Here is a 24,118-nt window from a genome sequence, read left to right on the forward strand (position 1 = left end):
ATGTCTGTCATATCACAGTAACTACATATGATATATTCCTAAAATTGCCTTTCATCTTTTATTCACTGATTTGTGAAAAACTGTCTCGCAGGCCGCTGAGGGGCCGGGGTCAGTCCTGAAGGTAAGAATCATGAGCACAGAGTCAAATCAGTTTGTTTATTGAACACTTAATCAACTTTTTAATACATTAGAACATTTCGATGTAATGTCCAAAGCAAACTGGCACTGTGAGCTTTTTTTTTTTTAAGTTGTGAAACTCAATATTCGTCCTGAAAACATGGAGAAAAAAAAAATAAACACACAGTTGTACCTGCTGAAAACGTTTGGGCCCCTGAAGTTTGGCCTCACGATGTTGGCACAAAGCCACAGAATCCCTTTTAAAATACAAGTCCTTGAAGTCTGAAGTATAAAACGGCACGTTGTAGAAGAGAGCGGTGAAATACATTCGATCAGATCATGACTTTGAAAACACTGCTGACCTGTTAAAAGGTAGTTTCTGTAAAACACTGATTGTCGATAGAACTGAAGCAGGTCGACCCGGTAGAACACGTTATTACTGATGCAAAACTCAGATCGCAAAGCTGAGAGCGGAGAGGAGAGAATCGGTGACCATCAGCCTTGACTAGCAGCAGAAACAGATCGTAAGGCAAACACGTCGGTGAACCCGTCTCAGCCAAACCGGCACAAACACGCCTCCTACACTCCTGCATATTTCTGTGACCATCACCCTCTCTACACACACACTTCCTCACATTACCTTCATCAAAATCCCCCTCAGCCACGACCCTCCGACAGGTGAAAGGACTGAGGTTGTCGCTCCAGAGCAGAGGCGTCCAAACGCTTCCCAGAGAAACACACCAACAGCAAGGCCACAGGCGATTTTCTGCACTCACTTACTTTGGTTCTCACCATCTTTGTTCACCTGCAGCAGCACTTTTCGTCAAATGGTCTTGTTTTGCTGCAAAGCCGTTTTATGCAAAACAGAGTAAAACCCCAGATCAAAACAATCAAATGAGATTTTAAAATGTGTTGCAGAGCATTAGGCGGAAGCAGTTTGGACACCTCTGCTCGAGAGCATTTAATCGTAGAAGCATGGAGACTGAATACATGCTGGGAGCAGATGTTAACTGTCTGACAGACTTTTTTGTTGTGAGTATTTGTGGAATTAGAGTGTGGAAGGATTCAGGTAAAAGTCTGAAAAGATCCAACAACTGGAACCAAAATGTGACTGTGAACTAGTAGATACTAAACTGTAAACAGTTTGATAAGGTTCTCTATGCAGAGGATCAAGTTCTGTTATTTTTTTTTATAGGGCAGTGGGTTACAGAGAGGAGGGGGGTGATTCATGAAGCTTTGGGATAAAATTTCAATAGCTTGCACTTTTTGTGTTAAAAATCAGACTATGGCAGTATCATCTTCGATAGTGCTTCATGCAGCCGAGGGTTTGGACCTGATTCCAGCAGACAGTGGGAGCAGGAAGCCGTTAATGAGGAAACGCAGAGAGATCAATCATTACAAAGCAATTTTAGGGATACCATAAATGCTCAAACACAGGTTTTTTTTCTTTTTTTACCTTAGGAAAACTAACACTTGGGCCATAAACTGTTTTCATATAGATGTTAGCTTGAAAACAAAAAGCACCAACTTTAAAAGTGCAGGCATGGGGAGAACATGCAAACTCCAGACCCTCGAGTGTGGAATTAAATCAGAAACATTCTTAATGAGGTGAAGCCCACTTACCCTCCGACACATGAATAAATCAATGCATTGTGCCACAAACAACCTGAGGTTAGCTAAACACATGCTTCCTTTAAAGACTACCGCTTTAAGGAAATCCAGCAGCTGTGCAGGTGAGTCAAAATCAAAAACTTCTGAAAGCTAAATTCTACTTTACATGTGAAAACTTGCCGGATGAGTCAGTCGAGGTGGCAATTTGGATCAGGAGACATATCTACATAAGCACATATTTACAGCACTCATGCAACGCTACACCTACGCACAGGAAACACAGAACACAGCAGTTCACCGTCACAGATTCACTCGACCGTTTTCCACTGGAGATTTGGGCCGATTATACTGCAGGTCCATCTCAACAGGGAAGAACGTTCAGGTGGCTGCGTCTGTGCCGAACATGTCAGTAAAACGTTCACTTCAGGACTAAACTACTTAGCTACTTAGTCAGGATTACAGACACGAACTGCACGAGCAATAGAAGGTGCGAGCATCCACGCTCTCTCTCTCTAATCAAAAAGCGGGTTCATGCGCGTGGGTCTAATCACAGTTCAGAAACGTAAGCTTAATTCTGACGGCGTGGAAAGAGGTACTTTATTCCTGGGAGCGTCGAGTTTGTCGGAGTCCAGCGAACTTCCAAAAAGCTTCTCTTCGGGGTCACTTCAGGCCCCGGACACGTTCATTTTAATTGCTGCTGAAAGTCTAAATTTTGTGCTTGGCAGAGCGTTGAAAAGGTTACATTGAAAGGCTGCGCTGGTGAAGTGATGGTTCTTTTTCCACAGTCTGCAGTTTTAATGATGATGAGGAGGATATTACCCTGTGAAAACCAAACATGGACAGTGATAGGAACATCTGGGCCAGAGACAAACTGACGCTCTGCATTTAGGTAGTTTGAAAAGAAAAACGTTAAGTTTTTTCCTCCCAGTCACACACTAAATTTATATTTTCTGTCAATTTTTAGGTGCGAGAATGATCCGTTTTCAATTTTGCCCTCAATTCTATTGTAAAAAATGATTACCTTGTATTTGTAAGAGGTAAAAATGAAATAGAATGCCACTTAACGAACTTTATGGCAAAAAATCACAGGAAGCCAGAGAGAAAATAAAAGTTTTTTTTGTCATTTTTAAGAATCCTTCTACCTACATTTTTCTTTGTTTTGACATCTGCCAGCCATCCCAACATATAATACTTCAAAATATTACAAACCTTTCAGTGCCCTTTTCCAAATTCCCACCTCTTTATCCATCTCATACAATCGTGATTTCCTCAAAGTTTAGATTTCACAGCACAAATTTCCACTATGAATAGAAATGACTCCAGATGTAGTATTTCAACAACATGTTTCAGAGGCAGGACGTCATTGCTTCTATTAGTTTAAAATGAAAGACGTCAGATTGTAAATCACTACTTATTTACACTTTATCTATAGGAACACTCACACGTCCAAATCCGCTGACAAAGAAAGCCTCTGTCACTCAAGTGCTTTCATCAATTAAAGTCTTGATTTAATCGATTGTTCAAGTGCTGACATTGTCATGATACTCTTCTTCTGACGGCAGAGAATACACAGAAAATGTTAGAAAATCAACACAATTAGCTTTCTAGATTAAACTTTGACATTTCTTTAGCTCCCATTACGGTTTAGGGTCTTATTTGGCACTCGTATCATCACACGTTTATTGTTGCAGCTTTTTAAAGGAATGAATGCAGAAATGTTGAAAAAGAGTCCAGATTGGACGACAACTCTTTAGGATAAAATTTAGGATTTTGTTTTTGTTTTTTTAACTTTTAAGTCTGACATTTTGTGTCACTGAAGAAATCCAGTAACTGAAAAATTCAATAACAAATGATCATTTCTGCAACACTTTAGTTTCAGATTGTTAAGACTTCATCTATAAGTAGTTTTGCTTCAGAGCTTTTTCTTCACGTTGTGCATCAAGTCCTCCGTAGCTTTATTTACACTGTGCCTCATGTCGTCTCTCGTAAGCAAACATGATTCTAGCAGGGAAAACACACCTCCACAACCATTCCATCATTATTGGTTCTCCTGCACTAACTGCAGGAATTTTTACAGATCAGCTTCCTAAACAAAGATCAAAGCACCCCGACAGCAAGGACTTGTAAAATCTGCGGCTGTAAAAGTCTTCCTCCGTGTCTTCGCCGATAGAGGGCGACGCTGAACCACCACGGCCGAGAGCCAGACACTAACTGGAGGAGAGGTCACCCAGTGCTGATGAAGGATCCTTCCTTTTTTTTTTTTTTTTTTTTTTTTTTTTAACAGTTTCAGCTTTTACTTGTTCATTTTCGGGCTAAACTTTGGCACACATGCTCCGATATCACTCCGACACTCTCTCACGATCCGCCACAGGTTCCCGAAACGATTCAAACAACAAACAGGGGGATTCTGTTGTGACCCTCACGCAGATCACCTTTCTGAAATGCGTAGCACCGTGTACTACAGTCTGGTTTCTCTTCTCCTCTTTGCGTACGTGCCTTTAAATCCCAAGAAAATAAAATCCAGAACAACAGCCGGCATGTTCTCTCTGTGGGCCGACTCGTTCGCTCAGCTTGAATAAACTCTCTCTCTCTCATGCTTCTTCTCCACACAATGCTGGGTGTGAGTTACGTTTCCAGTCATGGTTTCCAAGACAAAAAAAAAAAAAAAAAAGAACTTTCTCATCCCCGTGTTATTCCTGATGGGTTTCATCTGGTGGCAAACTTAAACTTCCTCCATCACTTCCATCACGATGGTTCTGGGTCCGGTCAGGATCAGGTTGCTGACGGTCCGGTAGTCGTGACAGAGGACGTTCAGCCCGTTCACCGACACCACGAACTGACACACCTGGAGGAAGACGGAGAGAGAAGACAGGCCTGACGCTGCAGCTCTGCTGTCAGTCACACAAGTTATCAAACAGTGACACGGGTAAAGGGAGGAGGATGGAGGGTTTGGTGGGAGACGAGAGAAAGACAACAGACACATCTGCAGCAAACTGTTCGATGCTTTAAATGAATATTTCCATCAGGAAACAGTTAGTTCTAGTCCAGTAGCAAGGTAAAAAGCATATAAAAATCATTAGAATAATAAAAGTATAGAGAAAAACACTTTTTTCAGAAAAAAAATGATCTAGTATCACAATGCAGCAAACAATGTTCAGTAAGCGTAACCTCACACAGGTGTGGTCTGAGCTCCATGAACAAACAGAGCAAACCACTCATAAAGAGGCAATCAAGGCTAAATGACAGCAGGTACAGTCTGACATCCACGCTTCAATCACGCCTGAACTCTGCCTCCCTTATCACGACTGAACCTCCGCTTCCAACTCTACACTCACAGATAAAAATAAGACTTCTTCTACATTCTGCTTTCTGATTGCTGCTCATGCAACCCGATGCTGACTCTGTGGTTTGGCTTTTTTTCTTTTTACAAGCTATTACGCACACGCAAAGGACACTCTTGATTCATCGGCTCCGAAGTTTTCCAAAACCTCTCGAAAGCACAAAAAGCGGCTGATACATGCCAGCCAGAACAAAAGGTTCCTTATTGCTTGGATTCTTTTATTGCCTGTAAATCAACATAGCGCAGACACACACACAGCTGAGCAATGATGAAAGTTAAACTTTAACAGCTGTTTCAAGGGGCGCCGCACACAACGAAAATCACACATTAGGAATCAGTCGCTTATATAAAGCGGCATTAAACGGAACAGTGAACTCAAGGAGATGCAGGCCGCTGCTTTTAATTATTTTGAAAGTGAAGTCTCTGCAACTCCGGTGAAGAGAAGAGCTCTTAATAGGCAGCGGATATAAAGAGAAAACGATTAGGGGGAAATGTGGAGGGAGCGGGGAAAAGAACCACACTGCTAATCCTCTGCTGAAGAGCAATTTCACATTCAGCTCTTATCACTTCCAAAGCTCTGCGGACGACATCGCACTGCTCTCATGCACTTCTGGACATATACTCCATTTTCACTGGCGCTTTCCTTCCAGGATCTTGAGCTCCGCTCCCGACACCTCCCCCTCAGTCTCTCCCACTGACGCTGCAGGGCTGTTAGTGTTGGCAGGAGCCCAGCTGGACCGAGGGGCTCCGAGCACCGAGAGGGTTAAGATTCACTCTCACACAGAGGGAGGGCAGAAACCCAAGCAGCCACGGAGAAAAGATGTAGAGGCAGAATAAACAGCGCGCGTGAAGAGGCCGTGCCGAGACGTCTAACCTGCAGCTGCGAGCAACGCAGGAAAGAAAAAGAAAAGCGCTCAGGTGATGGACGACCTCTGACCTGGTTAGACGCACGTCTGTTGAAGTAAGGTCTCCTGGGTAAACAGCTCTCTCATTAAACAAACTGGAGGTGTGTACGGACAGCGCATGTTAAATATACAGTAATGTGAAGGAAGCAGTCAAAACCACTGTCGTGTTCGTCCATCTTTTCTCCAACAAATCCACCCTCTTTTCTGCAGAACATTTCCAAATATTCTCGACCTGGCGTCTCTAGCTTCATCTCTAATCTGCTCAGCCTTCGCTGTTCTGTTCTTCACTCCCGTCAATACTGATCACTATCAGTGACATTCTCAGCACCTTCTTCGCTGCCACTTCCAGTTCAACCTTCAGCTTTTTGGCCATTAGTGGGCCATAAGTTGGCTATTTCTGTAAAGCAGGTCAGACTCCTCTCCGCCTTGTACTGGATGCACGTCACAGTCTTTCTCTACAGTTTCAATCCATCATGTATTTCTCACTGTACAACTTAATTTTTCTGTGTTGTTACACTTAGATGTGTTTGAAAAATAAATAAATGGAAGTTGAGACATCTATATAGCTTTCTTCAACAACCATATGCAAAATATTTCCAAAAGGCTCCATTATCATATCTTAGAACAACCAAGTCTTTTTTAAACCTTCGCTACAATACCTTTATCTTCTCAAAATAGACAACTTGTTGTTTCTGATGGCTCTGGAGACCCGGCAGCCTTGAGGGGACAGTAAAACTAGATCTGGTTTATGAAGTGCTGCAATTCTTTCTCCGCTCAGGCTTTGAATAATTCATTAAAACATCAAATCGTTTTTCAAATAGAGGAAGCCTACATCCATCTATCAACATCCATATAGTGGAAATATTACAGCACTGCACAGTGTACCGATACGCAACGGTGTGGAAGAACAACCGCACAGCACGAGGCGCACAAAGTGAGACAAACAGACACCCTGCTGTAGCTGAGGCATTTAAAAGTGCATTAGAAGTGGCTCGGAGAGTGATGCATTGGACAGTTACATAAGTGCTGGGATCCATTATGGCGAGGAAGATGCTGATGTGTGTCTTTGTGTGATGGAAAAAGACGGGCAGACGGCGTTAGTGAGCGCTGGAAAAAGAAAAACAACATGCTGCGAGTTCAATGGGTCTGAGTTTTTCCTCTGGCTTTTTGCCTGGACGGCAGCGGCAACACCTGACAGCGTGCCAATCGTTTTTGTGAATCGGGTTCTCGCGTAATCACGTATCACTGAAGCTACTCAGCAAAGGTGAAACGAGAGTAACTTTCTAGGAAATGCAAAGGGAGCGTCTTGGCCGGAGGTGCTGAAGCTGTAGCACACACTGCTGCACACAGGAATTTAATCAGACATAATCATTGGGTAAAAATATAGCTTTGTGTTTGTAAACATCACTCAGCACCCACAAGAGCTCTGAATTATATGAAAACCTCATTTATACTGAAATGAAATGGATCAGATGATGATTTCACCAAACAGAATTACTGGAAACAGACATATTTTGTATGCATCCGGACTGTTTGTTGCCAGTTTGTCTCTTTATCTCATCTACTCTGCTGTGGTTATGAGCCTTGATTTTTTTTTTTTTTTTTTTTAATGGACCATGTTCTTTCGTCAACCTTTGCTCTTTTGATTCCTGGGTTGATTACATGTGTACCGGTCTGCGATACTAAATTGCTCACTGTGACAAACAAATCCACAAATATTTATGACTGTCCCGAACCTCGAGGTGTCTCCATGGTAATGACCAAAACAGAAGTGCCCGTTTCCTCTTTCAGTGTCAACACTACGGCTCCCTGCTTCCTCATCCTCCAGGGTTTTTGCTTTGATGCCCCCACTTCCATGTGCTAATGTGAAAACGGCAGCAGTTCTCTTTCACCTCAATCTTTAAATTACGTAAACTCCACCTAAACTTCAACAAATCCAATAATCACTTTCATTTCATCTTTCTGCCTTCCAGTTTCTGCATCACATTAGAATCTTGTAAACATTACAACTTGTCAGTCTGTTTTTGTGGCTCTTCCTGCCTTTTTTCTTTTCTGTTGCTCTCTCCATGTTGTGGCTCAAAGTGGCTACGCTCCACATTCCCAGGATTCCTTGCTGCCACTCTGTTGACATACCGTCATGCCAGCTGTGGCGGCACAGCCACCATTACTCACAACATTTTCTGCTCCCTGAATTTGTTTCCCTTCTCAAAACATTTTGGTCTGTTTACAGCTACTCTTTGCTCCTCTGCAGGAAACAAAAAAAACTTAAAAAAAAAAAAAAAAAAAAAAAAAACTAAACTAAAACAACAAAACAGGATTGTAGCTCCACTCTCACTTCTTTCAGCCCGGCCTTCTTCATTAACGGCGCCCTTCTGTCCATACCTCCTTTCCAGTCAATTGACCAAATGAGTGGCGGCATCGACCCCCCCCAGCCACAGCTCGCCACTTTCTTTCCACAGATTTAACCGAGGGAGGAAGCCCGACCGACAGGATGCAGGAAGCTTTCCTGAGCTGGCAGACCTTTAACGATCCCACCTCGTCTGCTCTCACCTTCATACCGGCAGCAGCCGCGGGACCGCCGGGGTCCACCGCCTGGATGTGACAGGGTTTGCTGCCTCGCACCACGAATCCCCATCCCACGGCGTCGCCCACAATCTGAGGGACGAAGATTATTGTAAGTGTTTTTGTCCCGTGTCCACTAAAAAAGAAGGATTCATGTCAACGAGGACAAAAATATGTGTGTGTGTGTGTGTGTGTATGTGTGTGTGTGTGTGTGTGTGTGTGTGTGTGTGTGTGTGTGTGTGTGTGTGTGTGTGTCCCCTACAGTGAATGTCTTCTTGATAAATGGTCCTCCTGGTGTCTGCAGCTCTTCTGGGCTCACTTGTCTCTTCAGAACTGTTAACAAAAAAAAAAAAACACAAAACGGTTAGATAGCATTAATTCAACGGAACACAACCAGATGTGGTGCATTGATTTACATCACAAACAGCATCTGGAACCATCTTTGTTACCAGACACCCCCACACTCCTGTTACATAAGTCATTTCTGCTGTTACTTCCATATTGGTTGAACGTGCGGTTTGTGCGAGTGTAAAAATCGTGAATGTTGGTCACGTGCAAACAGAGTCTGGAGGCTCACAGTTTCCTGAAACAGTATAGCTTTCCTTCCCCTCCTCCAACTTCCCCTATTATTCACTTAGACATGGCTCTACTCAGGGATCAACCGGACCACGGAGGGGATTTCAGATCCCTGCTCGTCTACAAACCAGTGAGAATCTGTAAAAAAAACAAAGACGACTAGGATGACATAATGAACGCTTCAAGACCAGGTATGGAGAACGTATACATTAAAGCGTTCCTCCATAAGAAAGGATTAATATATAATACAAAAGTTATAAAGTATAGACTTTTCATGGGTTTATATTGAGTTTAAGATCGACTAAATAATGTCACTCAAGTAAAACTAGTAACTAAATTTACCCGTTTCCATCCTGAAGTTTGATGTTTCACCAAACACAACTGCTAAATTCTCCTTCAGCACACAAACTTAATACGGAGGGAATCATTTATTGTGGGAGAATGGATGAAAACCTACACATGCACAGGGAGAACATGCAATCTCTTGCAGCCATTATTTTACATTAAATATTAAACTTAATCTTTAATAGCACTTCGCTATCAAGCAGTTTATAAAAGTGACTCCCATAAACACGAAGCTGTACGTATTCTTCCACGGAGCAAATCCTTGTTGCAGGCATGTGTGGATAATGTAAGTTGATATACGGCTAAATGTAGAACATGTGCAGCTCCACAGAGAGCGAGCAGCCATTAAGATTTATAAACCAGAACCAGGCGTGTGCTCTGATTCATACGTCTGAAACAAGCAGCGTGGATGAACACTTCAACCTCTTGCATGCACGCAGGGTTTAAAGTACAACGGCGATTACATCCAACATACAAATGTGAGCCAGACAAGAAACAGCACCTCTAAACTGTGAGGATTTCTGCAACTGCATCAGATGAAATGAGCGAGTTCCTCAGGCACTAAGCCTGCGGATGCTCGACAATGTGGGCCTGCTTGACAGCTTACTTCAGCTCTTTGCAGCACTTTAATCTCAGAAAGTGAAGCGGGCCGGAGCTTTCATCCACTTGATTGGGACATTTTTTTTATAATCTCTCCAGGAATCCCGATCTGATTACACACAGCTAACAGCTTCACTTTAATGCTTCATCATCTGTCATGCCCGTCTCTTATCAGAGGCCAGCAATTTTCAGAGACGTCATCAGATCTTTTATATGTGACATTTTCAAGTGAGGCACACAATTTCAAAGGTTTCTCTTAAGCGGAGAGGGTTTAAGGGTGTGTGTGTGTGTGTGTGTGTGAGTGTGTGTGTCTTCCCTTTCCTGTTCATTGTGTCTGTTAGTGCTCATGTCAAGGGGGCTTCGGTTGGTACAAAGAGGCTTCTGTAGAGTTTTTGCACATCAAAGGAACCCACGTAAAGAAACACACACACCAAATATTCTACTCATTCATTCAAATCTACACTTTAACGTTAAGGCATGTTATCACAGAGCTGTGCTGCATTTCTCCACGACGTTCGTATCTCTTCGTTCAGTTTTAAGCAGAATGAAGCAGATCTACATGCACTGCACTGCTTTCCACCCTTTAAATGCTTTTAAAGTACCTGAAAACAGAACATATTCTGATAACTTCTCAAAGCAGACCGTATCGATGTTTCCCTACCAGACTTGGGGTTGCAGAGGACAGGCGGGCTGCTGCTGAGCGTCGGGCTGCTGCTGTAATAACCGCTGCTGCCGCAGCTGCTGCTCATGCTGCTCCGGCGGACGCCAATCGCCACCTTAATCTCTTTAGTGGGACTCACTGAAACAGGAAAAAAAAAAAACACGGGGACAGACATAAAGTGATTATTCTAACATTAGTTTTACTCACAGGTAATGTATCCACTTTTTCCACATAAGATCAAAATATTGAGAAAGAGTACTTTCTCACAAAATGACCAGATGTCTGCTTTTCTGTTTGAATAAAACATATCCTTTTTTTTTTGTTCATGTCTTACCACTTGAAAAACTAAATTCTGACATCTTATTCGAGAATTAAATGTGCCTCTTTGACAAAGAATCGGATTTGTTCGATAATTTACCTCCAAGCTGAACATCAGATCATAATGGAGCATCACAGGCACAGAAAAAAAAATGTACACCCAGATACTGTAAATACTGCGGTGAAGACGAAGTGGCCTTTATTAAGTTCAGAAGGAGAAAGAGTGAGGAAAATAAGTCTAGAGCTTAACTTTCTTTATTACATCTCTGCTCCGCTTTGCTACGTCTCTCTGTGTATAATAACCCAAACAGCACAGCGCTGTTATCTTCATGAAGCAGACGCCACCGAGGACAACAACTACTGAAACTATTATGAGTTCATTCGGATGCGTGTCAATGAAAGATAAGAAAAATGGAGCTAATGCTACTGTAACACTTTATCATGGGATGAAGCCAAAAACTAAACACAGAAATATAAATAATGATGATACAACTTGACAAAATATCAAATTACTTCCCTAAAAGTCCACATTCAGTAGTGTTGATAATTTAAATATGTCCTGATCTTGTTTTTGTTTAGTTGATTTCGTTTTTCTGGTATTTCCAGTCCAGTCGGGGTAGAGAGGTGACCTAAGTTATCATTTTTAATGGTAGTTCTTTTTCTTTGTTGCAACCAGGCAGCGTGGTCCGCCTTGTTGAAATAATTGCCACACAAATGATGCACACAGTAGTTTCATAAGATCTGCATGAGTGACTGGTTTGGGGTTGGAATGGCACCTGAGAGGAAGCTGGTGTTGCTGCCGTCGGAGTTTTGCTTGCGGAGGCAGAAGGGGCTGTCGTGGCTCTCGGGGATGCTGCGGCCGCGCTCATGAAGGAGCTCGATCAGCCGCCGCCGCCGCCGGAAATTCATCCTGAACTGGTACAGGAGCGGCCCGTCGACAAAGTGGTGCTTATTGGTTACTAAAGAAGAGAAATGGACACACAAAAAAAAAGATTTCTGATATTTGACTGCATTTATGAAGACACAGGACAATATTCAGACATACAATGTTGTTTTTTTCCCTGTTTTGCCTGACACCGGGTCCTGGAAGTGCAGCACAAAAAAATTCAACCCCCCAAAAAAAAAATCTGACCTTGATGCCATCTATTCATCTGCAGGTGCAGGAATTGCACCGTCACGTTTTACCTCGGCTCCTAACACTGAACGAACACACTGTCCTCTGGGCTGAGATCAGCTGCAATGAGCAAACACTCCCCGGCCACCGACAGCCCTGACCCCCGCTGCCCGGCTGATAAGGCACGTCACGCAGTCACAACACGCCGTATGAAATCTGACACACTGAAGGTCAAGGTGAAATGAAATCACACAGACCTGTTGAATCACCAGTAATATTCAGCAATAAAAACTAATTAAAGTTTTTCTAAGGTGAGCTGAGTAATCGCACTGTTACACAACCCTCAATGATGTCTTCTGCAGTCTGTTAACCTGCTTCTTGGGTATTGATAATCTTATAAGCGAGACGTTTCTTTATTTCCATTAGAAAAATGAGTGGAATCTAGTTTCATACATCTGGTTATGTAAGAGTTTTGTAAGTAAACCTGCTTTCTCCTCAGGCTGCTCAGCCTGGACTGTGTTCATCAGGAGCTGTGCTGTAATATCATCTCCGCATGATTCATCAAACCCACTCATACAGAAGAAAGTTTAAATAAACGCAATCTCTCTCCCAAAACAATCAATCCAAGTGTTTTTCATGCACGAAAGTCTGCTCTGCCGAGCCAGCGCTGAGCAGCCGGGGGAAGGACCCTGCAGAACATGGCGTCTGATCAGCGGCTGGACGCGGTTGGGACTCGATAAAGACGGAGGCTGGAGACGATTACTGGCAGCGAACTGCTCCTGCAGCTTCCCCCGCTCTGCTTCTCTTCCCTTCGTCAAACGGGGAAGGGGGGGGGGGGGATCATTAGTGCTTCATTTGCTCTATGTGGGATCATTTTCTCTCAAACTGCATGTGAATCCAAACTTCAGCACAACAGCAATAAGGATGAAAAGTAATTACAGCCCTGACTCTAATCCGGAAATCACTGAGGAACGGAGATATTTAAAATCTCTATAATTTCAAGTTACTGTGGTTTGATCGCGTCATTGTTGTTGAAATCCTCAGCGTCCACAGCAAAAAACTACCAGTTAGACTGAATTTAATTTAGTTCAGAGGTTCCACAAGTTCTTTTATTAAGAATTACAATTACTTCTATGTATTACCAGTAAGAAAGCTTAGGTGTACAGTTCATATTGTATCTCAATCTTCTTCTAATTAATAAACTGAAACAGTGAGAAGGTGAAGAAGGATATCATGTCAGGAGCAGAGAAAGCTAAAGGGTTGGTGTAAACAGTCTGGTGGATGCAAATACACCTTCTGCCCTCTATAATCTCTTTCAGAAAAAACAATCAGAGCTCTGAAGTAAACAAAACGACCAAACAGAACAGATTCCTCCAGCAGACATGCAGTGTAGATATGAGTGTGTGAGCAGAGAGAGCGAGGACAGTGGGAATGAAGGTCAATTCCGCCTTTAAAACTGGGTTTCTAAGGGGAACCGAGGCCCGGTGAGGCCATTACCTATAAAGATAAATTATTTAAAGAGATCCCCCTCAGTGCAGCACGAGGATGCATAACTATGTACGCAGTGTGAATTCTACATATCATCCATGAAACACTGGAGCAGTCATCTCCACGGGCAGGCCACTCTATGAAGTCTCTGTGAGGCCTGCAGGAAGCAGGTCAGGCTCTGTATTACATTAACCAAGCGAGAACACACACACAGCTGCTCAGTGTGTGTGTGTGTGTGTGTGTGTGTGTGTGTGTGTGTGTGTGTGTGTGTGTGTGTGTGTGTGTGTGTCTATAGCGCCACATTCCTCGGCCCTGGAGATGCTCAGCTCGACTACAGACCCTGAGAGATGGGAGATAGGAAGCCGGTGAGAGGAAGAGAGAAAGGCGGCGTGATGAGGGGGCGCTCGGGCAGAAGAGAGGAAGCTGCCGCAGAAAGGACTTCCACGTGACGATCCATCTCCCCATCGCTCACCGTTTCTCCTCTCCCTGCAGGGAATGGTCTGTTTCATTTATTTATAGGAGAAATCCTGGCAACAATAGTGCACAGCAGTGGCATTTCTATTATTGATACTTCATACTTCGCTGTGTAATCCACTCCTCGGGACGTCGCTATCACACACCGGCCATATGGCTCCTATTAGAACTATGTTGCTCATGTTCAGCTGCTAGGTCTACTGAATTCAAAAAAACAGAAATGATCATTACTTCTAAGATAAAAATCAGAAATAGCTGCACTGTGTACTTTGCTGCAATACTTCCATGAGCTAATCTAATGAAACCTCATGCGCCGAGGCCATGCGGCCTGTTTGCAGCATGTAGTCTAATCTAATCAGACATGGGTGTGAATCAGAGACGTCGGCATCAAATCAAATTTCATGTCATACGGTGACTCGCCAGAAAGTCCAGCAGGATCCACGTCTGCTGGTCAGGAAAGAGCCAGACGGCAACCGTCAGGGACCTGCTGTCCGCCCAGCAGAGAACGACGGCAGATACAGACTCAAAGGACGATTCCAGACATCCAGAGGCAAATACGTTTTCCTAACAGACTCTAGAGCAATCAAAGAGACGCAATTACTTTTTTAAGTCATCCAACTTAATAATGTGAAGTAAAGATGTGCTAAAGCCTGGAGAAAACATGTCAGATCTCACCTACACACAGAGGAGAAGTACTGAAGTTTGAAAAGTGGTTTTAGCTGGAGAACAAGTGCAGGACTAACTTTTTAACACTATAACAAATGTCTACAGAGAGACGGACACCATACACACTTCATTTTCACATGTATGTTTTTTGGAATGTGGGAGAGAACCAGACTATCCACGGAAAATCCATGGGAAGAACATGCAAACGCCACTGGCCCGTATTTGAACCCGCTAACTGTTCACTATGAGACAGCACTAACCATATCAAACCATATCGAACTGAGGGCTCTGTGACGAAGGTCTCTGGTGGGAGTCTGTCTCTCTGTCTTTGCCCTTTGCACCGGCCCTGCAATCAACCCTCGACCGGGATCAGATTCAGCACCTCGCGACCCTGAGTTGAATAAAGAAGTGTAGAAGATGGATGAATCTATCATATTTTCACGCATTCTGAGTGCAGTTGATCCATCGATATCAGAAAAGCAATCTGTTAGTAAAGACACAACAAGGGAAACTAAACACATGAAACAAGAGAGCGAGTATCGCACACTGACAGATAGCACGACAGGCATGGCTGCTGGGTCATAAGGTCACAGCACCCTGTTGACCTCAACCTATTCAGGTCACATTTTTTCTTATCTTTATTACCATCGGTCACTCCTGGGCCAGGTCAGGTCAGCCCGGGAGATGGAGGGAGTGGGGAGTCATGAGGAGTGAAACACAATCCCACCCAGTGTGACAAATCATGTGAGGCCGTTCAGACGGGCCCACGGCCACCATCCAACACTCGGGAGTTTTAGGAGCAAAACTAGGCCATTTTTCAGGTTTACAGCTACTCATTACAGGAGCTATTAAGCTATTTCTGGTGTCAAATGCAAGAGGCCGAAACATGTTGACAGAAAGGCAAAATTAAAGATTTAAATAAACTGCCTGCTATTCAAACTATCAACAGACACTTCAGCTAGAAGATGAATATTCTATTTGTTGAAAACTGACATCAGTTTATAAGCCTGTAGATCAACAAACCCATCACAGCCGTGAGATTCAGGAGTCACCAGATCAACCCTGACACTATAAATGAGGGGGTTTCTGGGTTAGAAAGCAGCGTTATCCAGCAGGATGATGGGATCACAGACATGCTGGGACTCGCATACAGAAGGAGAATGGGGGGGGGGGGCCCGGAGTACTCACCGTCACCCAAGATCATTCACAGACCATTAATCTATCAACAGAGTGGCTCACAGTCAGGTTTTGTTGAAACTGTTGAAGCTGGTCATGAAGACAGTGTGAGACGACAGACCTGATGACGTCTGTGTGAATTCTGCACCGAGCATCAAATCTGAATTTTTCATGGAAATTTTAACTTGTAAGCAAATAAAAACGTCAATTAAGTAACTTCCTTCAGGTTTTCCGTTTGGTCTGCTCCACCTCTTATGGGATTTGTGCAGCTACATGCTCCTTGGATAAATACATCTGTCAGTTGTTTATAAAAAGGAATATACTCAAGGTGTGTTTATCTTGAACCGCAAAAAACTGATAAGACTGCTGAGAGAGTTAATATTGTTAACATACGCAATCAAATCAGGCAAATCAGCTGATTTTTTTATATATATATATCTGTTGATAAAAATGCCCATCAGTCTTTAAACAACTATAAACTGCACACGTCAATCTGTTTTGGCTGCACTTCTAGTCTTCGACCAGATTTCCAAATGAACAATCGGACGCTCTTGAAAGTTCGTCTGCTCGCCTGTAGTTTAAAATGCTCAGTTAAATCAGTGTTATCCAATATTATGTGAACTTTGCTTTTTGGTTGTTTTTTTTTCCTCTGTTCAGAGTTGCTTGTAATATAAGCAAACAGTCTTCACTCACCGTGCTGGATGATGCCGTGTTCCAGAAGCCTCCTCCCCAGCTGCTCCGTCTCCTCCCTGGTCGCCATCTCCCCCTCCTGCAGCAGCCAGTCGATGAACTCCGAGGCCAGGAGTGTCCGCTCGTACGAGACGCCCTCCTCCTCCCGGGTCTGTAACAGGTTGTTCTCTGTGTTCATCAGCCTGTGGAGAGAACAACAGCAAATTTTCATTTGGAATCTGCTTGATTTTCCACCAGTTTATAATCTGTTACAGTGTAAAAAAACAGCTCAAATGCGAGTCAAGCGACGCCCTTACGTTCGTGTTTCCATTCCAATAACTGCTTGTTCTCATTACATCTGCAGCTATTGATCCAATGCACGCCTAGTCTTGGTAAAACAGAAGCCATTCTCAGGACTGTTCCCAGCATGACAGTCTTGATGTGACCCAATATTAGGACTTCACCGTCCAACAGCCCACACTGGAGTTTTTCTGAAAATGAGCCTCCTTCAGAGGGAAATTCCAACAGAGAAAGTCTTCCAAACCAGCAGCGCTGCTTCTTTCCACTCGCTAATTTGCAGCCAAATACAAATGTTGCAGAAGAACTCTCTCCAGATTAGCACTAAAGCCACGGAAGTGAAGGATTGAGGGACTCTTGAATATAAATTCATGTTATTCCTCAAAGTTGAAACATTAAATCTAACAGATTAGACAAAGTAATTGTAAGAATATTTTTTTAGGTATGCTTCACTACAGACAAACAGGCTTGGCTCCGTCTGGTCAAACCCAAATGATTCCTTTATTTTTAGTCAACATGTTTTGCACTTTAAACGTCCTGCTGCTCCTTTACAATTAAAGGCTTGTATTAAGTGGGTGGAGCGGCCTCCTCTGGACGGCACCAGGTGACCCACTGAGTCACAGCTGTAAAGGAATAAAAGGACTGCTGACTTGCCAAAAAACACACTCACACCCAAACGCATCGCACACACACACACACACTACAGACAGATGTAAAGAGAGCCACGCATGTTACGTAAGAAACAAAGAGCCTCCTGTGTCGCGTCTGAACATGTCAAAACATGTATCAATGACGATCAGCAGCAGAACTTGTTGGATGTGTTTGACAGAAGAGAAAAGAAAAACATTTGACTTTCTGTTTCAGATGATATGAATGTCTTTTTAAACTCCACAAGAAATATTCTGTTGCGGCTTCGCTGCTGGAGTCGAGAGTCGAATTGAGCACGCTGGGAAATATATATAGAGATATCAGTGGCGGACCGTGCATTTCACATTAAGGCCTTCAGAACAGATCCGCCTGAACCAATCCACCTCTCAATAACTATTTTGTCTACAAAAAAAAATCTTATTATGCAGTTATGCACATAAAGAGTTGTTGCACAGCCGATAGATACTTGTGCAGCCAGAATAAATGCCTTTGCTTAAGTGCACAATTCTCCTACTACATCTGTGCACATACAATCAGCATCAACAACTTAATAAAACAGTAATATTATTTAGGAAAACAGGAACATTTTACTCACCAAAATCCCGATTATTTGAAAACAAAATACATCCTCCTTTCCTTCCTCAAAAATAGTTCAACTGCTCTGTCATATAGATTATCCGTGCGTTTCAGTTCCATAAAGCCAGAGCTTAAAGTCCAGCTTGCCCTGTGGTATTTCTGGCTTAAAGGTGTAATACAACATTTTGATTTCCGGGTGGATCACCTAAATAATTGGTGGGTCTGTTTGTCAATCATTCTGACGAGCTGCTTTCGTAAGGCGGTTCTCCGTGCTTGCGCCCAATCAGCTTCTCCCTTTTGCGCATGCGCATTCAGAGTGTTTATGTAGCCGGTGAGCTTCTGAGCTCGTACTTACCGATGGCGAGTCTGACATAATGAAACTGTAGCTGTTTCGGAAAAAAAAAGCTTTATTTATGAGCGAGGCGGATCGCAGAAACTGTACAGAGCCGTGCACGCCGGAGAAGAGGAGATCGCGCTCGTACACTTCCGCGTTTTCTGGGAGAAGCAGGAGAGCCGGGCGGATGGTCTGGCGTATGCGCGTTGTTCAGAAAGTGAGTAACAGACGTGGGGCTTCGTCTTTTCGAGAAAATGTTGTATTATACCTTTAAGTTTTATTTCTCTTCAGGTCTTCTTCTTCTTCTTCTTTGGAATAATTGAGGTAGGCGACCAACAACTTAGGTGCATACCGCCCCCTACTGTATCTCTTGGTGAATGTAAATCAGAGGGACTGGATATGCTGTTGTTGGAAGCTAGAAGGCGCTGAGTCGCCAACTCGAAATCTGATTGGTTGAAGCAACTGTCTGATTGGTTGAAGCAACTGTCTGATTGGTTGAAGCAACTGTCTGATTGGTTGAAGCAGCTGTCTGATTGGTTGAAGCAGCTGTCTGATTGGTTCAAGCAGCTGTCTGACGCTTCACTTTACTTCACTGCGCCATCAGGAACAGATAGCGAAGGCCTTGGGCAGATTTTTTTGACCCTAGCAACAGATGATGCCTGAAATCTGATTGGTTAAATGATTTAATATGAAAAAAACATGTCTGGAAGCAGCGCGACCACGGGAAAACTATGAAAGGAACTGGAACATACGTTTGGAATCATTTATTAATTATTTATGGACAAAATATAATTTACATCAGTCTGTAATTCAGATCATTTTTAGGCCAGCAGAGAAGGCTTTGCAGGCCCTGACGGCCCACCACTGTATAGATATCAGCAGCACCTTCAGAACAATGCCGGAGTTTCCACTGGTTGCGTAGGAACTGCTGCCAGGCAATAAATGGAGGACACCACCTGTCATAAAGGGTAAATCTTTGTTTTAACACGGCTGGTTTATTTGGCCTGAACAAATAAAGTACTAGTTAATTATAAAGGTCTGGGCAGCGAAGCAGCAAAGCTTTTTCACCGTTTCCAGCGTTACTGCTGAGCTCAGCGATGGCTTTCAGGACGGTCCACCTAGTCGAGACAGATAAATCACCTTCTGGCAGACAGAATGTGTGTGACGAAGCCATCACGGTTTAAAAAGTAGCAGTTTTTGTTGGATTAGAAACGAAGTGCGATCAACAGCATCTGGCCTCCTTGTCGTCGTCTCGGCGTGGCTCATTAAACTATAAAAGAGGCCACGAAGCGGCCGATGGACCGCAGCTTTCGTCACTCAGCCCGGCTTCACGGTCAGGTTGGATTCTTCACACTTCAAACGAGAGCCGAGTGAAAAAATAGAACGAGAAAACGATCCGAGGTCCAGGCCCAGCGCCGCTCACCTCTCTCTGTCACGTAAAGTCAACACACTGCAGAACACACGATGTGAAACGCTGACGGATTATGAGATAAACAACTTAGCAGCAAATAATACGGCGTGTTGAAAGAGTCATACATGACGTCCTGTGAAACCTGGCTGTGTACACACACTTAATCCATTTAAACATCACACCTCAACTGGACTTTGTGCTTTCAATAATGGCAGCTTGAAGGTGTTGCTGCACTAAATGATATATTTATATGACCTGAATACGCACCACCGCTCTCAGCTCAGGTGTGTTTCAGGCAGGTGGAGTATCGATGACTCAAAAATCAAGGAACTAATTTCAAATCAATGTTACTTTTTTTGTAGTGTCACTTTGGTGAAACCACATCATGGCATGAGAAATAAATGTCAATGCAAAGACTGGATGTGAAGGGAGAAGCTTAATGTAGGATTTTGCTCTTCAAATATTAAACACATCTAAGTACTTTCTAAATACAGCCTGATCTCTACTGGAGTTGGAGAAAAACTTTAGTGATTGTGATTCTAACACAGCTAAAACAGTAAAGCACAGTCGAAGTAAAATGTTAACAACTCAAAAGAGAGCGTGAGAGAAACACTGCACCAGTGCTGTAGGCAGCACAGTTTTTTTTAGATTACAACGCTGTTTTGAAGAAATATACATTCTCAGCTTAAGCAGGAGTTGAGAATAAGTACAAAAAAAAATCAGTTTGAAAAAGCTGTTTATAAATTCACCTGACTGTGAGAAAGTAATGAGCTAGTGGAATCAACAACATTTATGTGGCTGAGACAAACATACATACATACATATATACATATATATATGTATATATATATATATATATATAAATATATACATACATACATACCAGTACATAATATAAGAATATGAGAAATATAAGAAATCAAAATGTTAGATATCTGTGCGTAAGTGTACAAAGTCCAAATAAAAAAGTCCTCAACTAGAAAACAGATAACGGAGAAAAATACAAGCTCAATAGCAAAATATTTGGATTTTCTTCCTTTAAAACAGTTGATTTTTTTTATAAACTCACAAGAATCTTTACTGATTAATTCAAATATTTTTTTGTACTCATATGAAGACCTTCTCAAAATGTTCACATGTAAAAAAATACATTGTCATGCACCACAAGTTTATTTCTAAATGACTCTTGTCGCTCACATTTCTATCACTCAGTCAAGTGACGTGTAGAATTCTAATTTCAGGTGTGATTCTTTTTAACAGTGATTTATTTCTTCTATAGCGTGACTCAGACTCACTTTGACATTCAAATATTTACGTGATTAAGACAAAAAAAAAACTATTCCACAGGTCTGGCAGTGCGTCAGGGGCTGCATGGTAAATGGACAGCACTGATATAGTGCCTATTCACACACACACACTCACACACCAGTGGAGGCGTCTGCCACGCAAGGCATCCACTGGGAGTAGTTTGGGCTTCGGTGTCTTGTTCAAGGACACATGGACAAATGAAGTGGGCAAAATGGGGAATCGAACCAACAACATTTCGGTTGCGAGATGGAGTGTGTGGAGTTTTCATGTCCTCCCCTTGTCTGTGTGTGAGTAAAAAGTGGAGTAAAATCTAAGAAAAAATGTGAATGAATAGAACAAAATGATTACGGTGCTTCAAACTAAAACCTCATCGAACAACAAATAAAGCACTGCTTCCAGATCAGAATGTTCAGGGCATAAGTGCTGTTCTTCCATTCTGTTTAGAAAAGGAACGTAAGTGTTGTCCCTCTAAACCAAACCTCAGCTCAATAGCTTTGTTTACACTATTTGTATTATTTGACTTCCAAAGACGTTTCTCAGTACAGCTGCATTTCATATGTGTGTATAGACGTATGCATCTGAGAGAAAAAAGCAGAATAGAGGTCAAGTATGATAGATTTCAGGAATGCATGTAATTATCCACCAGTTATGTAAATTGTACATTGTTGGCAGTCAGAGATGAGAACTGCAAAAACCACTGCATCAACCTACGGATTGTGGTTACATGAAGCTGACTGGGCGTCTGCAGATCAGCCTGCAGGGAGAAGCATTTCTCCTGTAGACTGGGACGAATTTTGCTCATCAAGTGTTTCTTGGAACTGAAAAGAAAAACTGCCATGTTTATCCAAAGTGGAAAACATGTAGCAGCAAGCAGGATGAAGCGCCTCGCCTGAGGACACAACGATGACAATCCCGTGATCACACAGGGATTCAGACATACAACCTACTGTCTGCAGGGCTAGGGCTCCGTGATGAGCAAAACCACAACGTGGACATGTAGAGGGTGCTGAAAGAATGGAAATAAACAGAAACACTACCACACACACACACAAACACAAGGCCAGAGGACGAACACCTTTAAACTGAACGAGCACCAAATCCAAAAGTTGTAATAAATAGACAAGTTGGCACAGTTTACACCTGCTGTGATCTGTGACTGTCATCCGAGGCTCTGATGTGGAGAGAAGAGGAGTCGGCCTGAGATCAATGAACACCTTCAACCACCTCCAGAGCGACGTCAATAAATCCATTCAAACTGCACTTGACAGTCAAATTTGAGCAAAACTAAAATGTTGCACATTAATCAATGCGCACACACAAACACACCCACACTCATTCAACATGATGAAAGAAGCGAAATAGCTCCAGCTTTGAAAAAAAAAAAACCATCGTCTCACTGTGCTTTAAGTTGCCGATGGAATCAGAGATCAATGTGTTTGTGAGAGGAGGGCTGCCTGATTCTCCAACGGAAAAACAAGATGTTCTCCTGGATGAAGAGGATTCCACTCTCCGTGTTGTTGATTTTTTGCAGTTTACAGATATAAGACCCATCAAACGTGGCTGTGAGACGTGTGAATGGATGAAGCACTCAACAGACCCAAATGATTTTAAATTCTTTCTTCTGTTCCAGCAGTAAAGTCTGTTCGACCCGTGTTTCCTAAAATTCACAATTCAACCTTCTCATTCACTGAAGTTGTGTCGCGCTTTCCGTAACGCTGCCATTTTTTTTTTTTTTTTTTTTTTAACCAAAGGACTAAATCCTACATTGTTGCACTTCTGCAAAAACAGGAAACAGGAACAACAATCTTCCCTGAATAGGAGATGTTTACACTCAGGAGACCAGGAGATGTCAGCTTTCATGTAGCAGGACCGCTGCTTGTGCCTTGAGTGCAGCGGCGAGGCAGCTCCAGCTCACAATCAAAGCCAACCACCAGCGCAAGCCTGAGTGTGCATGAGCGCGCGCGTGTGTGTGCGCGCTGCACCATGGCGATTACATAAACACACAGCCTCAAGAGCTGAGACGACAGATGTCTCCCCTTGGACTATTTCTTTCTCTTATGCAACGGCCTCGTATGTGTGAGTGGAGCCTGGAAAAAAAAAAAATGAAAAAAATAAGCCTCTGTTTATCAGTGTGTCACTGTGTTTGTGCTGGAGAGGCACCGAAACACAGTTTACTGGTCTATCCTCACACACGATCTGGAGTGTGCTAATTGAAAACTGATACATCAGCAGCAGCAGAGGGAGGAAGAGGCTTTTTCTCTTTTCATTTTTTGATGGGAGCCATTAGGCCAGTAAACAGGACTAGAAAAACTGCATAATGGGAACAAAGCTGATGACGAAAACAAAAACAATCCCATGTGGCATCCTCCTCGAAACACAACTCTTGTCTGCACCGATGCAGTGAGTCACCACATGTTTGGACGCCTCTAATTCCTCCTGCTTTCTCTCATCCTGCAGGCTCGGCGCGCTCTCTGTTTGCCCAGTCCAATTCAGCACAACAACAAATTCAGTAAAAACTAACCGAGGTGGCTTTTCTGATGTTCTCAATTAGCGTGCTGTGGAGAACAGCATGGATTCTAATTAAAAATAACGGTACAGAGAGGAAGGCAGGAAACGCGAGGCTGCCGGTTGGTCGGTTGCCAAGTTACCACGAAACTAAAAACACCATAAAGTTCACCGTTTATCCCAACAGCGGGCGTCAACAAAAAGATCCTTAGAGGAGGTATTTATATATAGCTACACGCCTGCAGGGGTTAAACTTAAAGAAAGTATCCACGTAAATCTTTCGTCCATCAATCGGCTTTCAAATGAACAAATTAACAAGATCATGTCAAAAATTTGGCAGCTTCATTTGAAGACAAAAATAGAAACCTGTGGCATTGCTTCTGTAACTTCTGTCGGTTTGCCAAATTCAAGAACTGT

The 24,118-nt window shown here is 43.0% G+C and overlaps 1 protein-coding gene across 2 annotated transcripts in view; it reads right to left on the reverse strand.

Moving 5' to 3' along the window:
* Positions 1-133: 133 nt before the first annotated feature.
* deptor (DEP domain containing MTOR-interacting protein) overlaps positions 134-24,118 on the reverse strand; it is a 30,312-nt gene continuing 6,327 nt past the window's right edge. For both annotated transcript variants that reach the window (XM_030102833.1, XM_030102832.1), the window contains exons 5-10: positions 16,647-16,825; positions 11,812-11,994; positions 10,718-10,855; positions 8,798-8,868; positions 8,524-8,628; positions 134-4,573 (exon numbers count right to left, since the gene is read on the reverse strand). In XM_030102833.1, coding sequence (XP_029958693.1) covers positions 4,451-4,573; positions 8,524-8,628; positions 8,798-8,868; positions 10,718-10,855; positions 11,812-11,994; positions 16,647-16,825 — 799 coding nt within the window. In that variant the 3' untranslated portion in view covers positions 134-4,450. The remainder of the gene's footprint in view (positions 4,574-8,523; positions 8,629-8,797; positions 8,869-10,717; positions 10,856-11,811; positions 11,995-16,646; positions 16,826-24,118) is intronic.

The sequence above is a fragment of the Salarias fasciatus genome, chromosome 11 (assembly GCF_902148845.1).
Source record: "Salarias fasciatus chromosome 11, fSalaFa1.1, whole genome shotgun sequence".
NCBI classification, from domain to species: Eukaryota; Metazoa; Chordata; class Actinopteri; order Blenniiformes; family Blenniidae; genus Salarias; species Salarias fasciatus.